This window comes from Sphaerodactylus townsendi, linkage group LG03 (genome assembly GCF_021028975.2).
Source record: "Sphaerodactylus townsendi isolate TG3544 linkage group LG03, MPM_Stown_v2.3, whole genome shotgun sequence".
In the NCBI taxonomy this organism is placed as follows: domain Eukaryota; kingdom Metazoa; phylum Chordata; class Lepidosauria; order Squamata; family Sphaerodactylidae; genus Sphaerodactylus; species Sphaerodactylus townsendi.
In genome coordinates, this window is record NC_059427.1 from 175,857,703 (window position 1) to 175,884,132 (window position 26,430).

The window sequence follows — 26,430 nt, forward strand, 5'->3', positions numbered from 1 at the left end:
AGATGAAAGTGGTGAGCAGCCATCCCGGGCCGTGCACAACCCAGAACTGACCAAAAATCCAGGTAACACCTTTTAACGAGGGTCAATAAAATGACACAAACCATCTATCCAGTTCTCCAGAACTCTTCTGCTGGCCAGATGTTACCCCCATAAAAAGGAAGGGAGGAGAAACTTAGAAATTGAAAACAGAAGAGACACAAGTTTGCCTCTTCTCCCTCTTTCCTCCTCCACAGTCCAATTCTCTTGTTTCAATTCTCTTGTGTGCCTCTTTTCCCTCACTCTGGGAGACAGCTTGCAAGTTCAAACAAACCCAAAAAGGCAAGCCTCAAGCCGGTCGTCAGCTGCCAAAAGGTAAAAAGCGGGTGACGGCACTGCTGGCCACCTAACATGGGGTCAGAACCCCTTTACTTTAAGGAAAGTCGGGAAAGATGGACCAGCGTGCCCGTGCTGCCCCCAGACTACATATCCATTTCTTCTCCACCTGTGCACATTCTTCAAACGTCTTCTTTAGGGTGGACCTCAAACAAGCCCAGCCCTTTATTTCAGGCATCAGCCACCGTTCCTAACAAACGGGTCAAATGACAGAGACTGAAGAGCCAAAATAAGAAACGCCCAAAATTATACTTCTTAACGTTACTCATAACTGACAGACTAATTCATAATCCATAAAGATTCTGCAGCCCAAATATCGCAGAAGTTGCAAGTCCTTAATTAAGATGGGGCACACACAAGGCCTCAAGAGAAGTAACAAAATCTACCCAGGTGCACCATGTGCAATTGTTTCAGTGCAGTGGTATAAATCCATGAATGGTGTTAACTTGGATACCTGGCTACTGCTCCCCTCTCCCCTTTCTGCAAAGCAGCTCCAAGATGCCCTCGAGCCCCATAAACAACCTTTGCCTGCCATTCCCTTCACGTACCATTATGGCATCCCACTTACTTCCTGTGGAGAAATTGTTTGTACCACTTTAATTTTCTCCAACCTGTAGATGCTTCAGCTAAAAGTTATACCCAGCTGTAAATTATTTTCTTTGTAATTTGGACTCTAACCATCTCCTTAAGTATTTATACCTGTTAGCAACTATGACTGTTTGCCAAGCTGACTCAGCAAATTGGCCATGCTGGCAGGGGCTGATGGGAATTGCAGTCCATAACATCTGGAGTGCAAAAGGTTCGCCACCATGGCCTTGGGAGGTAGGTGGGGCTGAGGGAGTCCCACCCAGCAGGCTTCATGTGGATAAGCGGGTTAGGTGATACGGAAGACTTCTGCATGATACCCGGCCAGTCTGAGCAGACAATACCGGCAATACCGGGCCGAGAGTCTGATGCAGCAGAAGCCAGCTTCATATGTCCACACGATACTCACAGCAAGAAGCAGCTGGGCCTGAATGTACTCATCTATGTCGTGGAGTCCGGTCACTGCACGGGCAAAGGAAAAGATGGTTGACGGCAGGTTCCCTTGCTCCCCGCAAAGCCACGGCTGGCCAATGTCAGGGTCTGTTACTCCAGTCAACAAACAAAGACTCAGGAAAGTTTCAAGGGCGTTATTGGAACTGTGTCAGCCCAAAGTTCAGAAAGCTAAAGCTACCGTTTTGCTCTCTGAACCCCAGTTTGTACCTGTAAGTTGAAACATTGCTCAACCCATAATTCCCCCCTCCCTCGCATTCCCAAAACAGTGCATAAGAATAGATGGTGAGAACAGAGGCATTGTTTTGAGACAGTCGGTTCCCCCTTACAGGAAATGGCAGATAAGGGGGAATGTTTAAGAACTATTCACTAGTTACATGCAAGCGAAAGAAAACCTTCTCAGCCTTGGGCAGAGATAAGGGCCGGGCCAGGTGTGGCCTTGGGGTGGACGTGCGAGATGCCAGGCCGGGCATGGCGCAAGCCTGACAGCCAGCAGGGGTCTCTGATCCCAGAATGGGACCGGCGGCATCACCTCTACCTACCATCAGGGGCTCCATCGCACACCACCAGGTCAGCTGGTTGCCCTTCAAAATGGCAGATGATCTCCTGAGCTGTAGAGACCTGGCCAAAGAGACAGGATGGAAGCAGCAGAAGGTGAGGTTGGCCAACTTCTCTGGATCCAGGGTTGGTGATGGCCCGGGAAATGATCATTCGGCTGAATCTCTGGGCACATTTGGAACTTTGAGAACAGGGAATGGGCACTCAATCTGCAACCCAAACAGCTGCCACAGGGCAGAGGGAATGACTGCAAAACACTAGGGGGGCTCCACAAAACATCAGGAAGTTCCTAGCCCACAGATCCAAACGTGATGCCTCCAGTGACCCTTTGAAGCAACTCCTGCTCCAATGAGAAGAGGAGGAAAGACTCTTTTTTGCTTTGGGGAAGGAGCAGGTGGAAGCACAGAAATATACTGGGGGATACAGTGGTGCCATGTTGGGGGCACCAAGGTGTGGATCCTTGTAGCACCCTGTATCAGACCAAAAGCAAAGAAACCTGGATTCAGTTCCCCCCAGTCATCCTTGCAGTTCATTGGTGGACCATGTGCCTGTCGTTCCCTCTCAGCTTAACCTGCCGCATCCAGGTGTTGTGAGGACACAGCAGGGGGAGGGGCAACCACGTGCACCACCCTGACAGACCTCTTGGACAGAATGGAGGGAGAAAAACAGACCGAGCCAGTTTGGTTTGGGGACCAGGTACCTTGGTAATGTCGCCTTGGATCTGGATGACTCCTGGCAACGGGGCCATGGCCTGCAAATCGACCGCTACTATTTTAACACCCGAGTTCTTGGTGCCGTCTCCCCTGGGGAAGGAAGCACACGGAGAAAGGTTTGAGGGAACCCGCTCCCTCGGCCCCTTGACTGTCTTCTAAGCCACCCTCCTGGGTTCTCTGGATGGTCTTACTTGAGCTTCCGGCTCAAAACTTGGCTCCAGCTTCCAGGAGCAGCACACAGATCCACTGCTCGGGAGACACCTGGTCCAAACGAGAGAAGAAGAAGAAGAAGTAGAAGAAGACAACGCCATGGCAAGCAAGTCTCGGGCTGCCTCTGTGTCAGAGGTATGGCTGCTGGGTGAGTGGCAGGAGCTCCAAGCCAATCGCAAGAGGCTGTGCTTCTAAACACAACCTTGGCCAGGCTGCCGCATCACATCCCAGTGGAGGGGCACAAGGTCCTAAGGCAGGGGTCTTCAAACTATGGCCCTCCAGATGTTCATAGACTACAATTCCCATGAGCTCTACCATTTGGCCATGCTGGCAGGGGTTGATGGGAATTGTAGTCCATGAACATCTGGAGGGCCATAGTTTGAAGATCCCTGTCCTAAGGTGTAAAACAGCCTTCTGGAGAAGGTGCAAAAGTCCACGTTCTGATTAGATTCCCTGAAAGGTCTTTCTTTTCCAGCAGGTCTCGGATTGCAGCTCTAAACTGACTCACCCATTATCTACCAACTGCTTATCTTGATTCTGGGCTGTGGACATAAGTTTTGGGCTTCATGTTCATAATTTTAGGGCTCTTTGTTTTACATTTGTGCTCTGTCAGCTGCTTTGTGGGAAACGGAAAACTAAAAAAGGGGGTGGTTGTACATTATCTAACAGCATCAGACAATCTCGCTGTACCTGTAACAGTAAATCACTGTGTGTGAATTTATATACTTCATATTCATGCAAATAGAAATAAAACTACATTCTTGCAACTGAATCTTGTTCTTGGTTTTAACCCAAATATAACAATATTACTCCACTAATGACAAAACGCTCTCAACATCCAAAGTAAGTCTAGCCAAAGCTCTGCTATTCAATTCTTCTTGGAATTCTAACCCAAAGAACTTATTTCCAAATGCCTTTATAATTAGAATTCTATCTGCTGTTACATTTTCCTTCAAATGCCTTTAAATTGGCATTCTTATCTCATGCATTGTTACATTTTCCTTGCCTTTAAAATTTACATTCTTCTAATTTTAAAGGAAAATATAACAGTAAGTCGGTGCTGCAATCATATTGTTTAGATAGCATACAAAAGAGACATTTTTATATGTCAATAAATGACAAAAAAGACTAGCCTGTGATCTATTTATTCATTTACTCCATTAGCCTTTCTCCACAAAGGAGACCCAAAGTAGCTTGCATCGCTGTTTTATTCCTATGTTTTAGGTGATTTGTGAGGTAAGGGCCATTCTCTTGATCTTATAGGTACCAGATTCTTGTTTTGTAGGGTTAAGTTTGTTACCTTTTTTTGTTTGTGTGGCACCTGACACCTGAATATTGATGGCATCTGACAGCTGTCTCTTCTTATAGGAAATCCCAGAGAAGAAGAAGAGTTTGGATTTATATCCCCCTTTCTCTCCTGTAAGGAGACTCAAAGGGGCTTACAATCGCCTTTCCCTTCTCCCCTCACAACAAACACCCTGTGAGGTAGGTAGGGCTGAGAGAGCTCCATAGAGCTGTGACTAGCCCAAGGTCACCCAGCTGGCGTGTGTGGGGAGTGCACGGGCTAATCTGAATTCCCCAGATAAGCCTCCACAGCTCAGGTGGCAGAGCGGGGAATCAAACCCAGTTCCTCCAGATTAGAATGCACCTGCTCTTAACCACTGCTGCAGAATACAACATCTCTTGCTTCACAGCCATTTGGGACTCAGTCTTGGCAATAAAATAGGCTTGGGGGTTTAGCTATGGGCACCATCACACAGATTGAATAACTCACATTCGGTCCTCTTCACAACTGGATTTTACTGTGTGAAACAGCAAAAGCCAATTGCAAACCAGTCAAGTGCATTATTTAGTGTGTGGAAAGCGCCCATGTCTGATCTATTAGATCATTGTAAGGCCTGCTGTACCTTGAAAGAGGTGATACTCCTCATCCAGTTGCAGAAGTTTGAATGCACTGCGGGCTCTCCACCCCTCTTCTTTGGCCAGGCGGTAGTAAATGTCACGCTTGTCTTTAGAGGAACGCCCCATTCTTGCTTAACAAAGAAGGTGCTGTGGGAAGAGAGGAGGATGTAGATCTATTGCCAGGTTTCCCACCATCTGAAGAGCAATGTTGGCTTGTTACAACCCATAAAAGTCAGAGACAATGCAGACAGTCATCAAGAACAGGCTTGCTCAACCCAATGAAGAAGAGTTTGAATTTATACCCTGCCTTTCTCTCTTGCTTACAAACTCCTTTCTCTTCTTTTCCCCACAACAGACACCTTGTGAGGTAGGTGGGGCTGAGAGAGTTCTGAGAGAACTGTGACTACTAGCCCAAGGTCACCCGGCAGGAATGTAGGAGTGGGGAAACAAACCCAGTCCTCCAGATTACAGTCCACTGTTCCTAACCACTACACCACACTGCAACATATAACTCAGCAAGCAATTGAAAAGCCTCAGAGAGCAGAAATGTCCCACTTTGGCACAGAAAACTCTGCAAGACTATTTCAAAGATGGGGCATCACCACAGAACAACCCTGCTCCCTCATCAATATTACTATGCTGGTGGACAGATGCAAGAAAATAATCCCTCCAGTTGATTTAAAAGAATGCTGTAATGTAAGAAGAGGATTGTGTCCAATAATGTACATTGGGCCAAACAATTTTAGCCTTTATTGGCAATAGCACCCTGAGAATTACATCCTGCGTCTTCCTCTTTTTCATTCTTAGTATTGCAAACTACTTTTTAAATATGAGAGCCACCAAAAATTAAGTCCCAGTCAGCTGTTCGACCCACTGAGGCCCATCCCTTCTTCCACACTCCAGCTTCCTGCTCCCATTTCTTCCCAAGCAGCAGATGAAATAGAAACCTGTGTGAACCCAGGGGGAGGGGGGGCTCATACACGTGAATGTTCCTCCACACCTAGCACAGGGCCAAATCGAGGCAACAGACTTAAAGTCAGCAAGATGCCTCCTGGCGTGCCCTTTTGCAAAAAGCAAGGGGTCATCTGAACCCCCACCCCACTCTGATGTGGTACATTCCAGGAACAGGTGTGTCCTCTCAGCCATTGCCTGTGAGAATTTAGCTTGAGAGAAACCACTGATCAGTGATGCTGGGTTTAGGTTTATGTTGCTCTATATACCCAGTCTCTTGCAACAGCTGCAAATCAGGCAGAAAACCTACAGGTGAAGCTTTCCCCATATGTACTGATGGAACAACATGTAATCAGGCAGTAAACCTACAGGTGAAGCTTTCCCCATATGTACTGATGGAACAACATGTAATCAGGCAGGAAACTAACAGGTAAAGCTTTTCCCCGTAGGCAGTGATGGAACAAACCATTTCACAGCGTTTCTGCCCGCCATAGAACGAAAGGCTATTTGTTATATAAGGAACTCACGCAGTCCGTACCTTTATTAGCCAAAAGAGGGGCCCCCAAAGAGCAACTAAACAATCCTTCGCGCAAATACCATCACATCTCGGCGCACGCGCGATTTCACAGGCTGAGCCAGGACACATGCGCACCTCGCTCCCTTCCTTACCGCCTGTACGGAACGGTACAGGTCGAATGATCCGTTCAAAGACTCTTTGGAGCGCATGCGCAAAAGCGTTCTAGGACGGCTGAAGTCATGGCGTGAACTGGAACCATGAGGAAAGACGGGTGCTTCTTTGCGCAAGCGCAGAACCGCAATGCCTCCAAGGGGCAGAAGTGTTTGTTTCCTCTCTAGCAGCTCCTACGCCGCTTGTTTCGCCACGCCCCCTGGGAGTTATAGTCATTTTGCTATCCTCGGTCTATGACTGCCCATCCGGATGGCGGGCTTCAGAACTACATTTCCTAGGATGCCACCTGACGGCGGGGACGGGAGGCGAGGAGGGACACAGACGTGAAAGCCCAGGAAAAAAGATGGAAGTGGTGGGGACGGCCGAAACCGAGGGAGTTGAGAAGAAGAAGGCCGTGGGCAGCTCGGGTGCTCCAGTGTCGTTCAGCTTCACGCGGACAACCGTGAGGAGGCAGCTTCTCGCCGCGACGCGGCAAGATGGCGGAGAAACGAAACAGGAGCCTGATTTTCTTCGCTCCGTTGAGGGGCGGGAGTTACAAAGGTGTGGAGGGGATGTCGCGCATGCGCTTAAGGCGGCAGCAAATAGTTCAGCTGTGATGGTGGGTTAGAGTAAAGAGGCCGGGACCATGAGAAGCGCTGGCGAGACCATATTTGCTTAATCCATATATACCCACTTTGTACAGTGGAGACCCAGAGCGGCTCATTTTCATCGCCCCCATTTTACCCCGCAGAACAACCCTGCGAGGTAGGCTAGGCTGAGAGGGTGACTGGTCCAAGGTCACCCAACGAGTTTCCACGGCATGGGTTTTTGTAGATACTGGTCTCCCATTCCTAGCCATACAACCATAGTAGGCATATATTTAGGCTTAACATTTCAAGCGTAAGGAACTTTAAGCATCTGCTGTGGGTGAACTTCATTCCTCCAGTGAAGTGAGATCTGCCTCATGAAAGCTTATTAACATGAGAGCCCATCTGGATCATCTGGTCCTTTTAGCCTTCTGTCTGGCCAACCAGTTTCCCTTTAGAGCCAAAAACAAACGGGGGGGGGGGGGAGCGAACAGAGGCTGAGGTCTTCCTCTGATGCTGCCTCCTTGGTGACTTATTCTGCTGGAATGTGTTCTTGCTAATCTTTACAGTGCCGCTAGATCAGCGGTTTCCAGCATGGTGCCCATGGGCCCCATAGCACCCACTGACCCCTTTCTTGTCACCCATCCCAGTACCATCTTTATTCCTAAGTGGGGGCTTTTGTCCATCAGGGTTTGTGATAGGCCACTGGGCATCTGATTGGCTGTGCAGTTTTTTAAAAGATGCTCTAGCAACAATTAGCATCATTCCATTACTGTGGAAGCAAAAAACCATATTTGAGCAATGTGTTACTTTTAAAAGGCATTCTGTTAAGCAGAACTTCTCCCTGAAATGCTGAAAAGTTGCTATTAATAATCATGGCTAACCTGCCTCCCTGACATTTGCTCTGTCTGAGCAGCCGTCTTGCAGTTGCACTGTGTCAGAATTTCAAAGGTGTCCAACAGGTTCGAAAAAGTAGCGGATCCCTGCACTAGAGTTTAATTTTTAACTAATAGACCAACATGGCTACCTCTCTGAAATCATTATGGTGATATTAATCTGTTCTTTAAATCATATCATTCCAAGGGGTTTAAATAAGTTCATAGGAAGAAGTTCACTTTTAGTGCTACTAATTTTGTAGAATTTTATTGAATCTTTCTCAGTGGCTATTCGCGTGATTTGTTTAAAATGCTAGTTAAAATATTAATGGCTTAAAATAATAATCGGGGGGGCTGCTGTGGGATTGTGAATGGAGGGTCTAATTCCCATATTGCGCTGCAATATTCCTATCTTTTGTACAGCAGCTGTTTGATGGCCAATTCTGAATGTGTTGTAGCCACTGTATGGCATAGGTCGTTTGAGCCTGCAGCTAGCCTTGCTGTGTGGGAGACCTACAGAAGACTGTCCTGAGAGATTTACCATCTTTATTCCCAAACTTTCTAGGGTATTTTAACTTTTTCTTCCTCCAAGGTAGTTGGTATGGCCTGCATGATTGTGTTTTATCTTTCCAGCAACCCAGCAAGTTAGGCTAGGCAGAGACTGGCTGTTCACTGAAAGAGAAACAGTGAGGTAATAGTGGAAGGCAGTGTGAGTTTCTGCAGTGAAGGGTGGCTACTCGGCTCACTAGGAGTAAAGTGCTGTTAGCTGCTCACAACATATGGCAGCAGGAGCAGTTCTGATTCACCACACTCTTCTTTACTCAACCCTACATTCTGCTTGAGCTCAGTGGAAACCAGTCAACCACAGCCAGGGCTTTCTCGGCCCTGGCGGAAAACTCTGTCGAAAGAGGCTGCAGCCCTACATGGCAACCTTGGACTTCCTTGGTGGTCCCCCATCCAATTACCAACCAGGGCTGCCCCCGCTTTGTTTCTGAGATCTGCAAGATCAAGGTAGAAAATGTTTGCATTATTTCAAAACCAGTGTGTATTTATGTTGCTGCAGAATGTCTGAGTGCACAGAGTCTGCATTGGAAACCTTGGGCCCAGGACTTGGCAGCTTATTCTGCTTGTAGTGGTCTTGTTTGCATTCTTTTTTTCCACCACCGTTTTCGTGACGTCAGCAATAATTACATGGATGGGCACAGCTTGTGCTTCTTGTTGAACCATCAGCTTCTGAGTGCGAGCAGATTTTAACGTGTGTGCCTTCCCTTCCTTTGCAGTGTACGGCCAGCGCCGCAGCCCAAAGAGCTTGTGATCCCCCTGATTCAGAAGAACCAATGGAAGAAGCCAGCAGACTCCGCTCCCCGCCAAGACCTGGATGGGAGTGATGGGGTTGAAGCCCAAGCAGTCCGGGAACTCATTGAAGGTGAGCTTAGCCCCGTCCTTCACCTCCTTACAGCCATGACAGCCACTTCCACTCAGAGGGGACAGAGGCAAGACGCTTCCTCCTGCCCGTTTGTCTCAAAGGTAGTTTGGTTAGAGAAGCAGCTGGATCCCGTCCTCCAGCTTTCGGACTTTGTGAAAAAAATTGAATTGGCAAATTTCCCCAAATTCTGATTGGATTTTGTATGTTCATATTGTTTCAAGTGTGGATTAAATGCTACGTTCAAACAAGGTCAACGTTTGATGGGGAAATGATGTTTTATGGGAATAATATTTGAAATTGATTTTATTAATTTGATATGATTAAATTATGTGTGTCCGAGCTCAACCTTGGCTGGGAAAGGGCGGGGTATTAAATTTAATAATAATAATAATACAGAATACAGACAGACAGACACCTGGCACACAACACCCCAGACATAACAGTGGTAGAGAAAAAACATGTTTAGATCATAGATGTTGCTGTGCCAGTTGACAGCAGGGTAGAGGACAAAGAGCTGGAAAAGATCACAAAATACAAGGACCTACAAATTGAAGTTGAACGATTGTGGCAAAAAAGAACAACAGTAATCCCACTAGTAGTCGGTGCTCTAGGAGGAATCCCAAGAAATCTTGAAAAACATCTGGAAAGCCTAAACTTGGACAGAACATCAGTCCACATGCTGCAGAAAGCAGCACTTCTAGGAACTGCACATATTCTACGCAAATACCTCTAATATCCTAGGTCCTTGGGAAGGACTCGATATTCAGAGATGAATTCCAGACACTTGTGCTGTGTTGTTATGTGTATAATAATAATAATCAAAAAACAGTATAGAAGGTGCAGGTAGAAAACACATAGGGTGGGGGCATGCAGGAAATCTCACATACATTCCAAATATGTTACCTGCTCCTGACCTAAAAATTCATTCAATGAGCTGCACCTCTGTGGCAGCTGCAGTCAGCTTTTCCCCTTGGGTATCCTTATCAGCACATCTGTCTCTGTTTCACTCCATGCTCCTTTTCCTTTGGGCAAACCGGGATTGGAGAGAGCTTGCTGAGGGCTGGAGCTGTGCGAGTTTGTTGGTTGGCAGGAGTTTGGCAGGAGTTTGTTGGTTGGCAGGAGTTTGTTGGTTGGCAGGAATTGTATTTGGGAAGCATAACAACGCAAGCGTTAGTTCATTCCTGTAACCAGATACTCATCTAGGATGAGTATTGGCTGCTGTGAGGCAATCATGCTGGTGGGATAGTTGCTATTAATGGTATAAAACCCCAAAGGAAACAGCCAAACCCTGGGTGTTGCTAGTGCAACACTATGTCACAGGTTGAAATCAAAGGAAGGACCAGTTAACTCCCATGTTAGGCTGCGGGTGTCATTCTCTGCCTAAAGGGCTGGAGAAAGAAAACCGAGGCTGCGTATAACTGGACCTGCCCACCGGGGATCCATTATTGTTGGTTTCCATTTGCATCAGGAGGCTAAACAAATATATATATATGTCTATCCCTCCTCCTGGCCCCAGTAAAGATGTCAGTGTCAGGCCTGCGCCATTCCAGGCCTGGCAGTTTGCACGTCCACAGTCCAGCTGCAGATGGCCCAGCCATTATCATCGCTCAAGGCTACGGAGGCCTCCCCCCGCATACATGTAACTGGTCAATAGAGCTTAGCCGTTCATCCTTATCTGCCTTCCTGAAGGAGTGAACTGTCTGCCCAAACAATGCCGCTATTCTCACTGTTCTTTCACATTCTGATATTATGGGAATGTGAGGGTGCGAGGACTCATGGGTTGAACCTAACTGTAAAAGTATACACCAGGGATCAGAGAGCGAAACCCCCAGTTTCAGCTATCTGAGCCTGGGATGACACAGTTCCAATAAAGCTCTTGAAATCTTCCTGAGTCTTGTTGGTGACTGGAGTAACAGGCTCTTACTGTCAGGGGGTTCCTGTTGAGGGAGAAGCTGAGCGCAGGGAGCAGCCTGTGTGCTGCCTTTCTCAGGACGCAAAACTTTGTCCAGCTCAGGCAAAAATATCAGAGAAAGTGACGGCAGGATCAACAAAGTACTTGCCCAAAGTATCCCAAGAAGATGCGTTTGCCCTTGAGATGACTCTGCTAGACATTTTTCCTTGGAGAAGGATGGAGAATCCAGATCATCTGGGCCAGAGTCACCAGCCTGATAGTGGGGTGCAGAAGGCCTCTCCCTCAAACTAAGCAAACGATGCTTAGCACTGTGGCTGAATACTTTTGGATACCTTTGTTCTCGCCATCTTCAGAATCCAAGAAGTCGCAGGAGCAGTGGGAGAGCGGCAGCAAGACCGACCCCTCCTTTGCTATCCCCCTCCTCATGCAGAACCGTGTTCCCGAGGGCTACGAGGACGGAGAGAAGGTGGACGTCAGCCTCCGCCCAGAATCGGTAAGAGGGACAGCGGTGCATCGGGGAGAATGGCCGTTCCATCTCCTGTGATGAGACTGGTTTAACACCTGTCCCACCACCTGTCTTTTTATTCTGCTTTCTCACTGGTAGTCAACAGAGGCCGACTATGAAGAGGTGCCAGTTGAAGCCTATGGCATCGCCATGCTGAAGGGTATGGGCTGGAAGGCTGGCGAGGGCATCGGGCGGACCTTCAAGCAGTGAGTGTCCCCAGGAGGGGGAGGGGTGCTTTTATCTGTAGATCTCTATTCATGCTTGTCTCTGTATATTTGTAAATGCCCCGACTGACCTGTTCGCCCACTTTGGGTGGACAATCCCCCTGCCAGTCCAGCCTTCCCACCTGCCTTTGCATCCAGGCTGACAAGCGAACTGCGGCTCCAGGAATGACACGGACGTTGCATTGGAGTATCACCCGAGGCTCTGCAACATTTCCAAAATTATGGTAGTACCATAGAGTTTTAAGGGAAGTCCAGAGTGTCAGTTGATGTCTTGTCTGCCCCTTTTCCCACCTCCAAAGTATCTGGAGGTGTTGTGTGCCTTGTGGCGGCCTGGCCACCATGTTGTGCCAAGTTATTATTTCAAGTCCCCTGCCTCTGGGAGCTTGAAATAAAAAATGCACCTGCAGTTCCAGAGCCAGGTCTGCCTCAGCCATCCCTTTGCCTGACATATGAGGGGCATGATAGTCTACACTGTGCACTTATACACAAGTATTGGTTCTGGACATCACTTCATCTTTTGACCAGGAGATAAAGGTCATATTTACTGGCATGCAATATAATTTGGCTCTCACTCTCCTTCTATTTAATTGATTTTATATCAAATCATTTTTCCTTTAGGTGCACAACTGAATTACCATCAAAGATTTGTGTACTCATGGCAGCAAGATACTAATTTAGAGGTTTTAGATCTCTGCCTTTGGTCACAGAAGATGATGATGATGATGATGATGCTGTTGTACTCTGTTCCACATAAAGATGACAGTAGATTGTATAGTCTTCCACTACAGAACAAAGCATGCCAGACCTTCTTTGTTGTAGAATGCTCTGCTTGGATCCTGGTGCTTTCCTAGCCCTGCTCCCTGCTTCTGTTTGAAAGTAAAAATACATTTGGGCATAAATGCTTTTGTTTCAAAGTACCACATTCAATAATGGACAAAATAATGGTTTGGTCAAAGGCAGTGTGTGAAAATGACGGATAATTATCTATATACTAATGCAGGAGCATATAATTTTCTCACCTGCTGCTCCTCAACTGACTGAACTATCATCTTTATGTGAAACAGGGCATAGTAAGCATCCTGGAATAAATTTTGTTTGGCATGTTCAAAAACACATCAACTGTTATTATCAGTAATTGTTCTGCTTTTGCCCTTCTTCTTCACAACATTTCACCTTGGTCTAGTTTTGTGATTATTGCCATGTCTGAGGCCCATCGGCATGATCAGTGTTATTTGACAGGAGATTTTAAAAAAGAAAGCCCAGGATGATGCATTGTATTACTCAGATAAAAATTTGCTATGTCTTTCGCCCAAGAGGCTTCTTTCTTAGAAAACCCACTGCAAGGCTAACAGATTCCCCTGAATAATAAAATGCATATTATACCTATTTTGCCTATGCACATTATACCTATTTTGCTGTCAGCCTTGGCCTTATTTTTTTTATCTCCTGTCTTTGATGCGGCCCTTTTATTTCTCCTTAATATCATTTCACCACTGAGGAAGACAGTTGGGATGCTAGCGTGACCAGTCTGTGAAGGAAATGGCAAGCTTAGGCCAGACTTAGATGAAGAGAGGCCCTAGGCCAGTGGTGGCAAACCTATGGCACTCCAGATGTTCATGGACTACAATTCCCATCTGCCCCTGCCAGCATAGCCAATTGGCCATGTCAGCCTGCCATTAAACTCCATCTTAACATGCATGGTTAAGAGAAAGATTTAACCAGGTGTCCCCTTATTGTACAAACTGAAGTCCAAAATTTGGCCACCTTAAAGGTGATTTCCTTTGAGTGATCCAAAAGGAGAAAGGATCTATGAGATTTGCTGGACCTATTTGGAAAACTTGATAGAGTTGGGGTGATGCTTGTCCTTACAAAATGGACAATAGTACATGCTTAATTGTTTCAACAGCATTCAATTGGCAGGGTCAGACCCATTGAAAATAGGAGGTATGTGAGTATCTCCTTTCTAGGAATGCCGGGGTTTATGCTTCCTGAACCTGGAGAGAGAGAGTGTGTGTGTGTGTGGGGGGGGGGGGTGTTGTTTCTTGGTCCCATCTCTGGTTCCTCTCACCTTCCACCACACTAGGGATGTGAAACCACCGGAGAACCGTCTTCGGCCCAAAGGTCTGGGCCTTGGAGCTGACCTCTCAGCGGCCAAGGATTTGGAACCTTCCAGGCCCCGGCGCCCCCTGAAGCCAGGCGAGGAACAGTCGAAGGGCAAAGATGAGCCGTTGGGATTGGTGGCGGGAGGTGCCGTTTTCATTGAGGCCGGACCCCACAAAGAGCTCTATGGAAAGGTGAGACCAGGGAGCTCCAGGAAGTAGTTGACGATTAACTTGTGCTTCCCCAGAAAACCCAGGAAAAGATATCACAGGGCTTTTCTCCACTTGCTTCTTTGTGTCTGGCGTTCTTCCTAGTCCAGGTTCTGTTTCTAGGACGAAGCAAAAGCTGATAACACGCCAGACTGGCGTGACTCTCTAATGTCTTAGCTTGGGTCCTGCCATGTTTTCAGCTCTGAAGGTTTCCCTCTCGAACAACCTGGGAAAGTTCGCCTGTGCCCTGTTATCTCATGCAGCTGCAGGGGGGCAGAGTGAAACCCATTAGCCATTATCACTGTCTGAGGGATGTTGTGTGTATGCATGGGACCGTGTTCCTCAGTCGTAATCCTCCTCCTCCTTCCCACTGGGAAACGTGTGTGTATTTGTATGTTTTCTCGCCTTCGGAGAGGGAAGGGGCGGGGGGTGGGTCTGACGTGTCTTTACTGGGGGGGAATATAATCTGTTGCTTGTCGCCACCTGTCTGCTTCAAACAATATAGTCGTTCATCAATAAAACAAGAATTCTACTTCTAAAGTACTGATGCCTTTCTTTGAGCAAGTCTGGGGTTGTGACGCGGTGCTGGGTCCTGGCCCTGATGGGGGACAGCTAGATACGTTCTGGGCCAGGGGCCACCCGTACATTGTTATCTGCCAGACACAGTGTCCTCTGGGGGAATAGCTGTGCCCTGGGGTGTGCTGGATCCAACTGCATTTCTTTTCAAACCCTCTCCCCCCCGGTGTAACTATTGTTGGGCCTTCTTGTCTTGCTCCCAGATCGAAGGCACGGATGCTGACAACGCTCGTGTCATGGTAAAGCTGGCCATTGGCGGCAAGATTGTGACCATGAGCCAGCACGGAGTGCGCCCCGTGACCCAGAAGGAATACGATAAATTTGCCAAAGACCTCAGTGAGTTTGGGCTCTCTTTTCCTTGTCGCTCTCTCCCTTTGTTCTGCCCCTTGCCGAACGTTGTGATTCCACCTTGGGTTCCGGGTCTCCTGCTGCAGGCCACCTCAGCAAGGCCCACAGAAAGAAGGAGGCGGAGCGGACGAATGGGGCCGAGCACGACCCAGAGAGCAAAGCCGCGCCTGCTAAAAAGGAGGAGAGACACAAAAAGAGAAAGCATTCCCCGGAGGCTGAAAGGTAGTGTCTCAGGGTGGGGAAAGGAGGGGGAGGAGTCAGACGGAAGACTGGAGCTTGCTAAACCTTGGACTGATTCAAACCATCAGTCCATCCTGGCCTGTATTGTTGACTTCAAGGGTTCCCATCATGCGACCCAGGGGCACCGTGGCAACCCACCAACCAACGCCTTTCCTAACGCCCAAGTGTTTTTAGAAAGTGGTGGGAGGCAGAAGGGTTTTTTGGAGCTGATGGGCCATTGAAGATTTGATCTGCTGGGCACATTTTTGAAAGCTCTGCTTTGGCGGTCGCTGCCACCGCAGTGCGAGGCTCTGCTTTTAAGTCATGTTGCAACAGACATGTCAAATCCCTTTCAGAAGAAAAATCCATGTAGATGCTCGGTATGTGGGAAAGGCTTTGCTAGTAGATCCAGCCTTTCATCACACGAACGATCTTCTACAGGCGAGGAGCCATATGAGTGCTTGGTGTGTGAGAAGAGCATTTATTTCAGACCAATGCTTGCTCAATATGAAAGCTCTCATAGTAGAGAGAAGACATACGAATGCTCAAACTGTGGGGAAACACTGAGCTTTAGCATCAGTCCTGTTAAATGAGGAAGTTCTGCTGTTCATCACACCCCAGTGCCCGTCCTATGAATGGAACATGCTGTAAAATTGTTTTTGCAGATATTTTAAACGTTTTAGGTTTTGCAAGATTGTAATATACGGTCGTATTTACATACCTGTTAGCCGTTCTGAGCCTGCTCATGGGGAGAGTGGGATATAAATGTAACAGTCAAAGGAACTTCACCGTGTGAATGGAGGAAAGCTGTGGTAGCCTTTTTGTGCTGGTTTCTGCTTCCTGCGGCATCCATTTTGATGGCTGGCTCTGCCTCCTTTGGAAGCCATTTTGTGGCTGCCTCAGTTGGGCCTTATCAGAATTCCAGAGATGCCCGCAGGCTCAAAAGGTGGGGGACCGCAGTTCCACTCAGACTGGCGGCATCTCTCCAGGGTTTCAGGCACAGGTCTCTCCCATCTCCTGTTGCTTAGTCCTCTTAACTGGAGGTTTCTACTCTGGAGCAAATGAGTCCATGCCTGACCTCAGCACTGAACATCCAGATGTAGTTTTTTTTTTTCATGAACTAGGTATCTTTGTTAGTTGTTAATTAGGGCCATTGAAGAGAACCTTCCCGTTCAGGAGTTCCCGGTCTTTCTGAGCCTTGGAATTCTGACACAGGCTGGTGGGCAGAACCTCAAAATGGCGGCCAGAGGAGGTGGAGCCAACCACAAAACATCAGGGAAGGAGGTTATACATTGCAACTCTTCAACATTTCAGGCAGATGCTCTGTATAACCGGAGGCCTTTTTAAACAAGCATAGGATTTCACAGTATTTTCTCACCTACTCATACTTTATCGTTAGTCATGCAATTAAATTCCTTGTGCTGTGATTTCAGCTGCTTCCCAAGCAATCTATTTTAAAGATTTGCACAGCCAATTAGAGCTTCAGTGACCAGTCAGAAGACCTGTGGGGCAAATGCCATGCCTGGTCCCACCCACGCGGTTAAAACACTGGAGAGGTGCCAAGAGCGGCATTCGCACGCCCCAGAAAGTGCCCACGAGCACCATTCTGGGAACCTCTATTCCAAATGGTTGATATTAGTGGTCCAAATTTCTCTATAAGTCAGGTCAGGATAAAGCATAGCCCAGTGGTGGATGAGGGTGACCTTGGGCCAGATTAGAGTCCACCCACATGAGGGTGACCTTGGGCCAGTCACAGTTCTCTCAGAGCTCTCTTAGCCACACTTACCTCGCAAGGTGTCTGCTGTGGGGAGAGAAAGGGGAAAAATTTGGAAGCCTCTTTGAGACTCCTCACAGTTGAGAAAAGCAGGGTATAAATCCAAACTTCTCCTCTTCTTCGTGTGGGTGTTGCTGCATGAAAATTTATTTGTGTTTCCACATATAAGGGTTTTTCCTTCCTTTTTCACCCTTTTGGGTTACTTCCGCAGAGGAGGCCGCCTCTTGTGGAGAAATCCTGAGCTGGGAACAGATCGGCTTCTGCAACAAAGCATTCCCAGCGCTTGCGCTGCCCACCCGCTCTTTACCTCCCACTTGTCTTTTGCCCACAGAGATGAACACCTGGGAAAGCACAGCAAGGCAGGTACCAGCAGCCACTCCTCGTCCAAAAGGCCGCACTGGTTGTGGCGAGACCTACGAGTCCGCTTTGTGGATAAGCTCTACAAGGGAGGCAAATACTATAATACCAAAGTACGTATTTTGAAACATCTGTATGTTGAACCAGCTCAGGGAACAAGAGCCGCTGGCATTTGCAACCGCAATCCAAACCCAGATTAAAAGTCTAGCTGTCGGAAACCTGCCGCTGAATCGGCCCTAAGCAGTCTGTCGCATAGCTGGCCCTTCTTTGTGAAACCCTTCCCACCTTCTGATCTGGGCGTAAGGATGGATCGTTCTTCAGTCTCACTTGTTTTGGCTCAAGAATTCTTACACCCGGGGAAAACTGTGTTGGTCTCTGTGGTGTGGCTGGTCTTGAACCTTGTTCTCACTTTGTATCCATTGCTTTGATTCTCTAGCCACCTTCTCAAAACCGTTTCCGGGAAACCCTACCAAAAAAACACTGCCTTACCAGGGCTACCAAGGTTGGAGGTAGGGGGAGTTAGGCTTCCAGGTTCCCAGGGCCTGGGGTACTGCTGGAGGACGGCAACAACATACTGTTTCATGCACGTGATCCTCTGACGGCAAATGGGGGCCCAGCTGCATCTTTTTCAAGCAGTCAGTAATGCAGGCTGGGGGACGTAGAACCATAGAATTGGAAGAGACCTCAAGGGCCATCAAGTCCAACCCCCTGCAATGCAGGAACACACAATCAAAGCACTCCTGTCAGATGGCCATCCAGTCTCTCTTTAAAAAGCTCCAAAGAAGGAGACTCCACCACATTCCAAGGTAGTGCATTCCACTGTCGAACAACCCTGACTGTCAGGAAGTTTTTCCTGATGTTAAGGTGGAATTTTTTTCCCTTCACCTTGAACCCATTACCCCCGGTCCTGGTCTCTGGAGCAGCAGAAGACAAGCTTGCTCCCTCACCCACATGACATCCCTTCAAATATCTAAACATGGCTTTCATGTCACCTCTTAACCTTCTTTTCACCGAATTAAACATATCCAGCTCCCTAAGTCTTTCCTCGTAGGGCATGGACTCCAGACCTTTTACTATTTTTGTTGCCCTCCTCTCTGGACCCGTTCCAGCTTGTCAATATCCTTCCTGAATTGCAGTGCCCAGAACTGTACACAGTATTCCAGGTGAGGTCTAACCAATGCAGAATAGAGAGGTACTATTAGGTCCCTTGATCTAGACACTAGGCTCTCACTGATACAGCCCAGAATCATGTTGGCCTTCTCTGGGGATGAGACGTGGGCGTGTTCATTCTGCAAAAGAAGCGGTAGAGACGATTGCTCTCTGAGAGTTTGAAAGACTGTCTCTCAGGGAACTGCTCCTCTTGGCAGCAGAGAAGAGGACTCACAATAATGGGTTCAGACTACAGGCAGAAAGATACTGGCTGGATATTGCAACCATCAGACTAGTTCAGTAGTGGAATCAGCTGCTCAGGGAGATGGCGAGCTCCTCCTCACTGGCAGTCTTCAGGCAGCGGCTGGACAAATACTTTTAGACTCCTCCTGTATTGAACAGGGGGTTGGACTAGATGGCCTGTATGGCCCGTCCTACTCTGTGATTCTGTTTATTTATTGGTCCTCTCTCTCTCTCTCTCTCTCTCTCTCTCTCTCTCTCTCTCTCTCTCTATCTATCTATCTATCTATCTATCTATCTATCTATCTATCTATCTATCTATCTATCTATCTATCTATCTATCTATCTATCTATCTATCTATCTATCTATCTATCTATCTATCTATTTATTTATTATTGGTCTTATAGACCACCTTCCCCCGGAGGGCTCAGAGCGGTGAACAACCATATAATAAACAACAACTATCAGAATAAAACAGCATAGAATAAATTAAAACCATATAAAAGCAGATGACATTATCTCACCCCGTCCCCACCCTCATACCTTGCACAAATTGATTTAAAAATACATCATCATCAACCTTTAATAGACACAGATTAGAAATTAGCATGAGAACAATCAAACGACAGTCAAACACAAAATACCAGCATGGTTTTAAGGTGAGTACAAAAGGAATTATTCACATAACTTATCAGTTGGTTTCTCAGACCTCATGTTTAAAATCCTGCCTACTAAAAGTCAAATGATGAATATACCAAATGGACGCTAGTTGGCATGCATAGATGAAACAATTCTGACAAATTGCTGGGTTTTTTTAAAAAAAAGGTGGGTTAGTAAGTTGCTATATTTTGATTTTTAATATCATCACTAGGAATTTGACAACCAGTGCAGTCATTTTAGGATCTCAAACCATGTTGAGGCAGCATACAAGAATGTCGTGTATAAAATACATATATACACACACAACCACATTCTTGTATATTGCCTCAACATAGATCTTTTCCTTATTATTTAACATACCCATTTAGTGTATTTCATCCGCAGGAGAGAAGGCACAAAAGAGAATAAGTCTAGTAACAGGGAACCCCTTTTTCAAATTAAGGAGCAATTCCACAACTGGAAACTACAGCGGCGTCTTTCTGTAAGAGGCCAGGCTTCTTCAGCCAGGGAAAGTGTTGTGTCACAGGAGGGCCCAATTCGGTGAGGTGAACTTGCGTGGCTTCAAAGGCTTGCCACATCGGGCTCTGCAATGCCACCTGACATCCCATTTTCTCCCAGATGGTCATTGAAGACGTCCTGAAGCCAGATACTTGTGTCTGCCGGACTGAAGAGGGCCGAATCCTGGATGGTGAGTGAGTTGAGTCCTCTTCTCTGGCCCGCCCTTGGACTGAGAGGGGGGTCCTTGTTCATTTATGTTGGTTTATCTTCCGGAGGAGGAGGTGGTTTTAACTGTACAAGGTAGAGCCGGTCATGCCAAAAGCATCTCCAGTTTCAAGGGAATGTGCTCCAGTCACTGTCTTGCCCAGCAGCCAAGTGAGCCCTCTTGTGTTTCTAGCGTTTAGGAAAGCAGGAACCTCTTCAGACTGACTGTATGAAGCATTGCAGAGCTTTTTTTAAAAAATGGGCATTTTTGTATGGTTTTCATAACACAGTATTTTTAGAACTTGCTCAATTAATCTGTCCGTTTACCGGTGAAGCAACTTGACTGTTGAATTTTTGGATCTGACGTTAATGCTAAAGCTGGTACTCTGGGAGAGTGAAGGAAGAATAAGAACTTATGAAGGGGGAAAGGGGGCTTTTGTGGAATACTCTCTTTTTCGTTCCAGATTAGAAGTAGCCAAAAGGGTCCCTAAAGATCCATCAAAGCCTTGATTGATCAGCTGGAGGCAGGCAAATGGAGCGCTCTAGTCTCGGCCGGGGCGGGGGGGTCCCCAATGTGGCACCTTCTTTTCCTGGCCTCTGCCAGGTGTTTTTCGAAAATGGAAAGGGCTCCATTTTGTAGTCTTTGCTGGCCTTGCCCAACTTCTCCTAATCTTTCCTCTGCTGCTCCTAAGTTCAGAATGGTGCCATGAGCCCAGTCTGTGCCCTACTCCTACTGGGGGGGTAGGAGACCCTGACACGAAACCCTCAGCTACAGTGGAGATTGAGGAGGGGGTGTCAAAAGGGAATTGCCTGATGCAGCCTGTGACTTGCTGGATGAGCTGGGTGGTGAGGGTGGAAAGTGGTGTCAGGTTGCAGCCATCTTATGGCCACTCGTAGGGTTTTCTTAGCAAGAGGCATTCAGAGGTGGTTTGCCATTATCTGTCTTTGCACAGCGACTCTGCACTTCCATCCAAGTACTAACTGGGGCCAACCCTCACTGGCTTCCCAAATCTGATGTGTTTGAGCTAGCCCAGGGGTAGGGAACCTGCGGCTCTCCAGATGTTCAGGAACTACAATTCCCATCAGCCCCTACCAGCATGGCCAATTGGCCATGCTGACAGAGGCTGATGGAATCATGGACCCTGAACATCCTGGAGAGGCGTGAGGTCCTGAGCTAGCCAGAGCTCTCCATGTTAGGGCAGAAACAAACAGCGGTGCTCTGCCATTGCCTGCCTCTGCGTAGCAACCCTTGGTGGTCCCCATCCAGAATGAATGGTCCTGCTCCGCTTCCAAGATCTTGCCTGAGTAAAGCTGCTTCCTTCTCAGAGATGAGCTGTCTCACTTTCTAACCTGCAGGTATCCAAGAATCCATGCTGGAGACTGTGATTCCTCGGGGGGATTCAGATCGGGTGATGGTGGTTCTGGGGGACCACGCTGGCCAGGTGAGTCAACACCAGAGCAGGTTGGTTGATAGGAGACCTTGGAGTGTGTTTGGGTCAAGAGCGAGATCTGGGGTTCCCAATGTAGTGCCCCCCCCCCCCCCCGTTTTTAGGAAGTGGATGGGATCAAGTAGGGCTTTTGCCCCACAGGGTTTCTGATTGGCTGTTGGAGATGTGATTGACTGTGCAGACTTCTTAATATGTTGCTTTGGCAGCAACTGCCACACCCACACAAGGATGTGCACTGCGTTACTGAAGTTAAGCTGTGACAGTCATTTTGTGGTTGGCTCCGCCCCCTGCAGCCGCCACTTCAGGGTAGTCATTCTGTTGCAGTGACCGCCGTGCCGTGTCAGAGTCCCAGATGTGCCTTCAGGCTCAGAAGGCCTGAGGTGGCTGGACATGGCCTCTGGTGGACTTCTCTGTGCCCCTGGGATGACTGTCACAGCTGCAAAGAGCTGCTGTGGAGCTCTTCCTTTCCACTTGCCCCTCCCCAACTAATGTAGATGGTCTCCTCTGAGGTTTTGTTGAAAAGCAAGATTTGAATCCAGCAGCACCTTAAAGGCCAACTTCTGGATTTCCAGAGCGTACGCTTTCGAGAGTCAAAACTCCCATAATTTGACTCTTGAATGCTTATACCTTGGGAATCTTGTGTCGCTGGACTAAAATCTTGCTCTTCTACTGCAAATCAACGTGGCTACCCATCTGAGCTGCTGTTATAACTGCTGTGGAGGCCGCTCGCGACACTACTTGATCCTTGGCTTCCAGATTTTGCTTTCAAAACACATGCTGATGAAAGACTATTCAGGGATTGGTTGGGTTGGCCATGATCAAGAGGAGAACGCGTGGCTTTTCAGAGGAACGTAAACCCCAGGTGTCAGAGAAGAGAGTTGCGCAGTGTGAGGATGCCCACGTAGTTTGTGGTGAGGCAACGTACAGCGTTCTCCATTTCCATATATCAAGATGAGAGCCAGCAGAGTATAATGGTTAAGAGTGGCGGACTCTAGTTTGGGGAACTGGGCTTGGTTTCCCACTCCTCCACAATAACGGGTTTGATTCCCCCCTCCTCCACGTGAGCAGCAGACTCTTATCTGGTGAACAAGATCTGTTTCCCCACTCCTCCACGTGAACAGGTTCGATTCCCCGCTTCTCCACATGAGCAGCGGACTCTTATCTGGTAAACTGGATTTGTTTTCCCGCTGCTCCACATGAACCCTGCTGGGTGACCTTGGACTTGCCCCAGTTCTCTTAGAACTGGGACAGTTCTCTACCCATGTCCTCAAAGGGAAAGAAGATTTGCACCAGCCATTCAATTTCAAAATGGGATCCTTTCTATGGACAGATCTGATCTTTTACTTCTGCATGTTAATCTTAGAGAACTGGCCTACGGTGACCCCCATCAAGGGGCTTTCAAGGCAAGTGAGAAGCCAAGGTGTTTGGCCTGAACTTCCTAAGGGGCCTCTGGATGCCCTTGTGTGAGAACTACCGCAAATGCCGCTTGTGAGTGAAATTTTGGGGAGGTGCAGTGGCTTAGTGGTAGAACCTCGGCTCGACATGCAGAAGGTCACAGGTTCAGTCCTGGACCTCTCCAAGTAAAAGGATCCGGGGGTGAGTGACGTGAAAACCCCGAAGAGGCCAGTACTGACCTCAGTGGCCCGAGGAGCTGATTCAGTAGAAGGCATGTTCACATGATCAGCATGAGGACTAGAAGCTTGAAAATAAAAAAAGAAGGGTGGGTCTCCGAATGACATCTTCCTGTGTTGGTTAGAATCTGCCCAGAAGGAACAACTTATTAAATCTGTATACATCTGCTTAGCCCCGCCCTCGCCCCCCCTCCTCCCCAAAACCCCTGCTTCCAATCTCAAGCGAGTGTTTTCTTCTGTCTCTCTCTTCTCTCCTCCCCCCTTAGGTGGGCCGCATTATGCATCGAAACAAGGACCAAAGCTGTGCGTTGGTCCAGCTGCAGCGGGATGAGGACAGGCTGCTGACCCTGGAGTACGATGCCATCTGCCACTATGTTGGTGCGTCAGAGGATGACTGAGAGTCGCTGGGCCTCTGCAGTGCAAAAGAGCCTCACCTCCCCCAAACCTTCCTTCCTCCTCTCTTGTGGAAACACTGTGGCCTCCTCCCTCCTCTACAGCTCAGGCACCTGAGCAACCATCACCGGGTTCAAGGGGGGGCGAGTTCTGCTCAGCAACAGGCTTTCTAGAGCATGTTGGTTGGCCAGGGGGAGAACTGAGAACCCCTCAGGAGCCTAGAACAAGGAAATGCAATAGCTAATCTAATCAGGAACAACGGCCCACTATTGCGGGTAGTCGCTGGCTTGCTGTACAGCAGCAGGACGTTTGGCTGGCCTGCCCCAGTTCAGCGGAAGCTGGATTTGACTCAGTTATCCCAGTGGGGATTTTTCTCCACTCTACATTTTTAAAATGCCCTCCAGTGACAGCTGTGATTTGTGTGACAGTTGCGACAAATGCCTCGATCCGACCAAATGCCAGGTGCTTTTTGCATGTTCACAGGGGGAACCGGAGGCATCTATTTTTAACCTAGATTTCTCATCAGTTGCTGGTGGAAATCATGACAGCAGGTTTGCAGGCAAGATCTGTAATGTGGCAAAGAGCCCTGGGTTCCTTGGAGGGTTTGGGGCATAACTGATCTCATTGGGCCCTCGGGACATGATCCAAAAGGAAGAGGCAGCATTTGCTTTTAAAAGTTCCAGGGCGACCATTTTGGATCCTGAACTGATAATGATTTCAGCCACACTGGAAGAAGGGCAGGGAGCTACTGCATTTACTCAAGAGGAAAACAACGCTGGATGAGTGAGCACACGCACCCCACCCCACCCCATTCCTCTGTCTCTCCCTCTCTCCCCTTCTTTCCCTGCCCCTGATGGTTGGGTCAGGCTGCAGGTTCAAATGCAATTCCAGCAGCAGGACATTGCATGCCTTAAGACCAGCAGGCACTCGCCAGAGTCATAGCAGTGACAGATAAAGCATAAGCCCAGAGCTTCCATAAGGGGATGAAGTAGTCGGAGGACACACAGGCATCGGTCTCTTGGAGAGTTCTTTGCCAGTGCAATTTTTCATGGTGCTCCAGAGGTTAAGGCTACAGCTGGGGTTGTCTGGAATTCGGGTCCGTCTGCTCTCCTTGGACATGACATCTTCCCCTGTAGCACCAAAGCTGGACCAAGTGGAGCACTCACCCTGTCATCCAGATTCCAGTCATCAGCACGACCTTCATTGGTCCCGCTCAGGTTGCTGGCAGCGCGTCTGTGATGTTTCGTGGGATCTGCAGCTACTGTGATGAACAATGGCGCATTCTCCACGGCATCAAAGTATATCTTCGTCGCTGGCTTCCCCTTTTCACGGCCGGCACACTCCCTTTGGGTGAGTGGGTGACAGTCTTCACAGTGAGCCCCGGGGCTCCTCGACAGGCCCTTTCCAAGCTGTTGCGCTGCCCGGCTAACTGCTCAATGGTCTCTTCCAGACGGGTCTGGCTGCTGATGCTCTTACTGGAGTGCCCACGGCCATTTCCAGCTGTGGGCCTCTGCTAACTCCAGGAAATCCCAACAAGCATTGATCATAGCATTGGAGGTGATCCCGGAGGGCGTGGCTCGCTCGTTGAGGGCTTGGAGCTTCTCCCTGCTTCTGGCGGGCAGCTTCAGGTTTTGCAGCTCCCTCCGAGACCTCTGGAGAGCTGCCCCGTGCTTCGCCATGAGGTGGTTGCAAGGGCTGCGATCCTCCAGCTCCCTCGAGAGGTTTCTCTTGTCAGACGGCGAGGCTGGCTCCTCACTACCAGAGTCATATAATAGCTGCAGCTCACAGGAACACTCAGCTACCTACCACCGAGCCCAGAACTACTCAGGCTCATCAGCAGGTGACAGGCAAAGGGATACAGGAGGCGCCAGACAGGTGCCTTGCCCTGCAGGGCTTCACCAAACACTGAGGCCCTGCAAACTGTCCTCGGATCCTGAACTGGAGATCACCAATGGACTGTTGATGTATCCTTTTGAAAGGGGAGCTACGTGCTCAGAAGTTCAGCAAGAGTATTTGCAAATGGGCCTCTTTCAACCCTCCTGCGTGAGAAACAGGCAAGCCAAGGACGCGTCTTTCATTGGCTCTGCTGGCCAACTTAGCGGAGCCAGCACACCAACCGAATCAGCTCCCGCTGGCTTTATTTATGGAGGGTTTTTAAAAAATATATGTACTGTAAATAAACACCTGGAGTTTCTCCCTGTTTGTGTGATTACAGTGATTGTAATTTGGTGCGACCCTCAGAATTATTAAGAGGGATTACAGTTTACCCTCCAAATATCTCTGCAAAGCCAATTTAACTTAGGCCTCACTTGATTGGTTTTTGTGCTTCCCTCTGATGATGCAGCCATTTTGTGCCAGACATAGCCGAGTGGGGAGGAAGAGGAAGGTAGGATGAAGTTAATGAGAAAGAAAATGGCCTTTCGTGTATAAGCTGAGTCTCTAGTGGACCTTAAATTAGAATGGGAATACGCTGCGTGTCCTCAACCTATAGTATGTGTTCGTTCAGTGGGATTTGCTCTGTTTTCTTATGCACACACTCTGCTGGGCAGCTGAGAGATCTCTTCTGTACCCAGCAGTGTTGTATCTAACCCGCTCTTCTTGCTGTAGACGACTCACCACCAACTGCAGATTTGGGCTTCTGCGTTATACCAGGAAAGACCTTTCTGTCATTTTGTGTGGGTGATAT

The 26,430-nt window shown here is 48.2% G+C and overlaps 2 protein-coding genes across 4 annotated transcripts in view; one reads left to right on the top strand and one right to left on the bottom strand.

Annotated features, from left to right (window-relative positions):
• The window catches only part of FTSJ1 (FtsJ RNA 2'-O-methyltransferase 1), a 17,985-nt gene extending 11,215 nt beyond the window's left edge, over positions 1 to 6,770 (bottom strand). Inside the window, exons 1-6 of one of the 2 annotated variants that reach the window (XM_048488439.1) lie at positions 6,280 to 6,770; positions 4,796 to 4,937; positions 2,870 to 2,939; positions 2,666 to 2,768; positions 1,950 to 2,028; positions 1,367 to 1,419 (exon numbers count right to left, since the gene is read on the bottom strand). In XM_048488439.1, the coding sequence (XP_048344396.1) occupies positions 1,367 to 1,419; positions 1,950 to 2,028; positions 2,666 to 2,768; positions 2,870 to 2,939; positions 4,796 to 4,916 (426 nt within the window). In that variant the 5' untranslated portion in view covers positions 4,917 to 4,937; positions 6,280 to 6,770. Of the gene's footprint in view, positions 1 to 1,366; positions 1,420 to 1,949; positions 2,029 to 2,665; positions 2,769 to 2,869; positions 2,940 to 4,795; positions 4,986 to 6,279 lie in introns of both variants that reach the window. The other variant, XM_048488440.1, reaches the window with a different exon arrangement.
• Positions 6,491 to 25,938, top strand: GPKOW (G-patch domain and KOW motifs). 2 transcript variants are annotated; one of them, XR_007243826.1, is made up of 12 exons: positions 6,491 to 6,969; positions 9,151 to 9,296; positions 11,562 to 11,701; positions 11,813 to 11,919; positions 14,021 to 14,231; positions 15,026 to 15,158; positions 15,257 to 15,392; positions 17,495 to 17,633; positions 20,189 to 20,258; positions 21,629 to 21,714; positions 23,618 to 25,619; positions 25,655 to 25,938. XR_007243826.1 is itself a non-coding variant. In XM_048488438.1 (11 exons), the coding sequence occupies exons 1-11, from the start codon at positions 6,773 to 6,775 to the stop codon at positions 23,747 to 23,749; spliced, it is 1,497 nt and encodes a 498-aa protein (XP_048344395.1). In that variant the 5' UTR covers positions 6,491 to 6,772; the 3' UTR covers positions 23,750 to 25,938. The 2 variants fall into 2 exon arrangements, 1 of the variants encoding a protein (XP_048344395.1); XM_048488438.1 differs by having other exon boundaries at positions 23,618 to 25,938.
• The last annotated feature ends 492 nt before the right edge of the window (positions 25,939 to 26,430 follow it).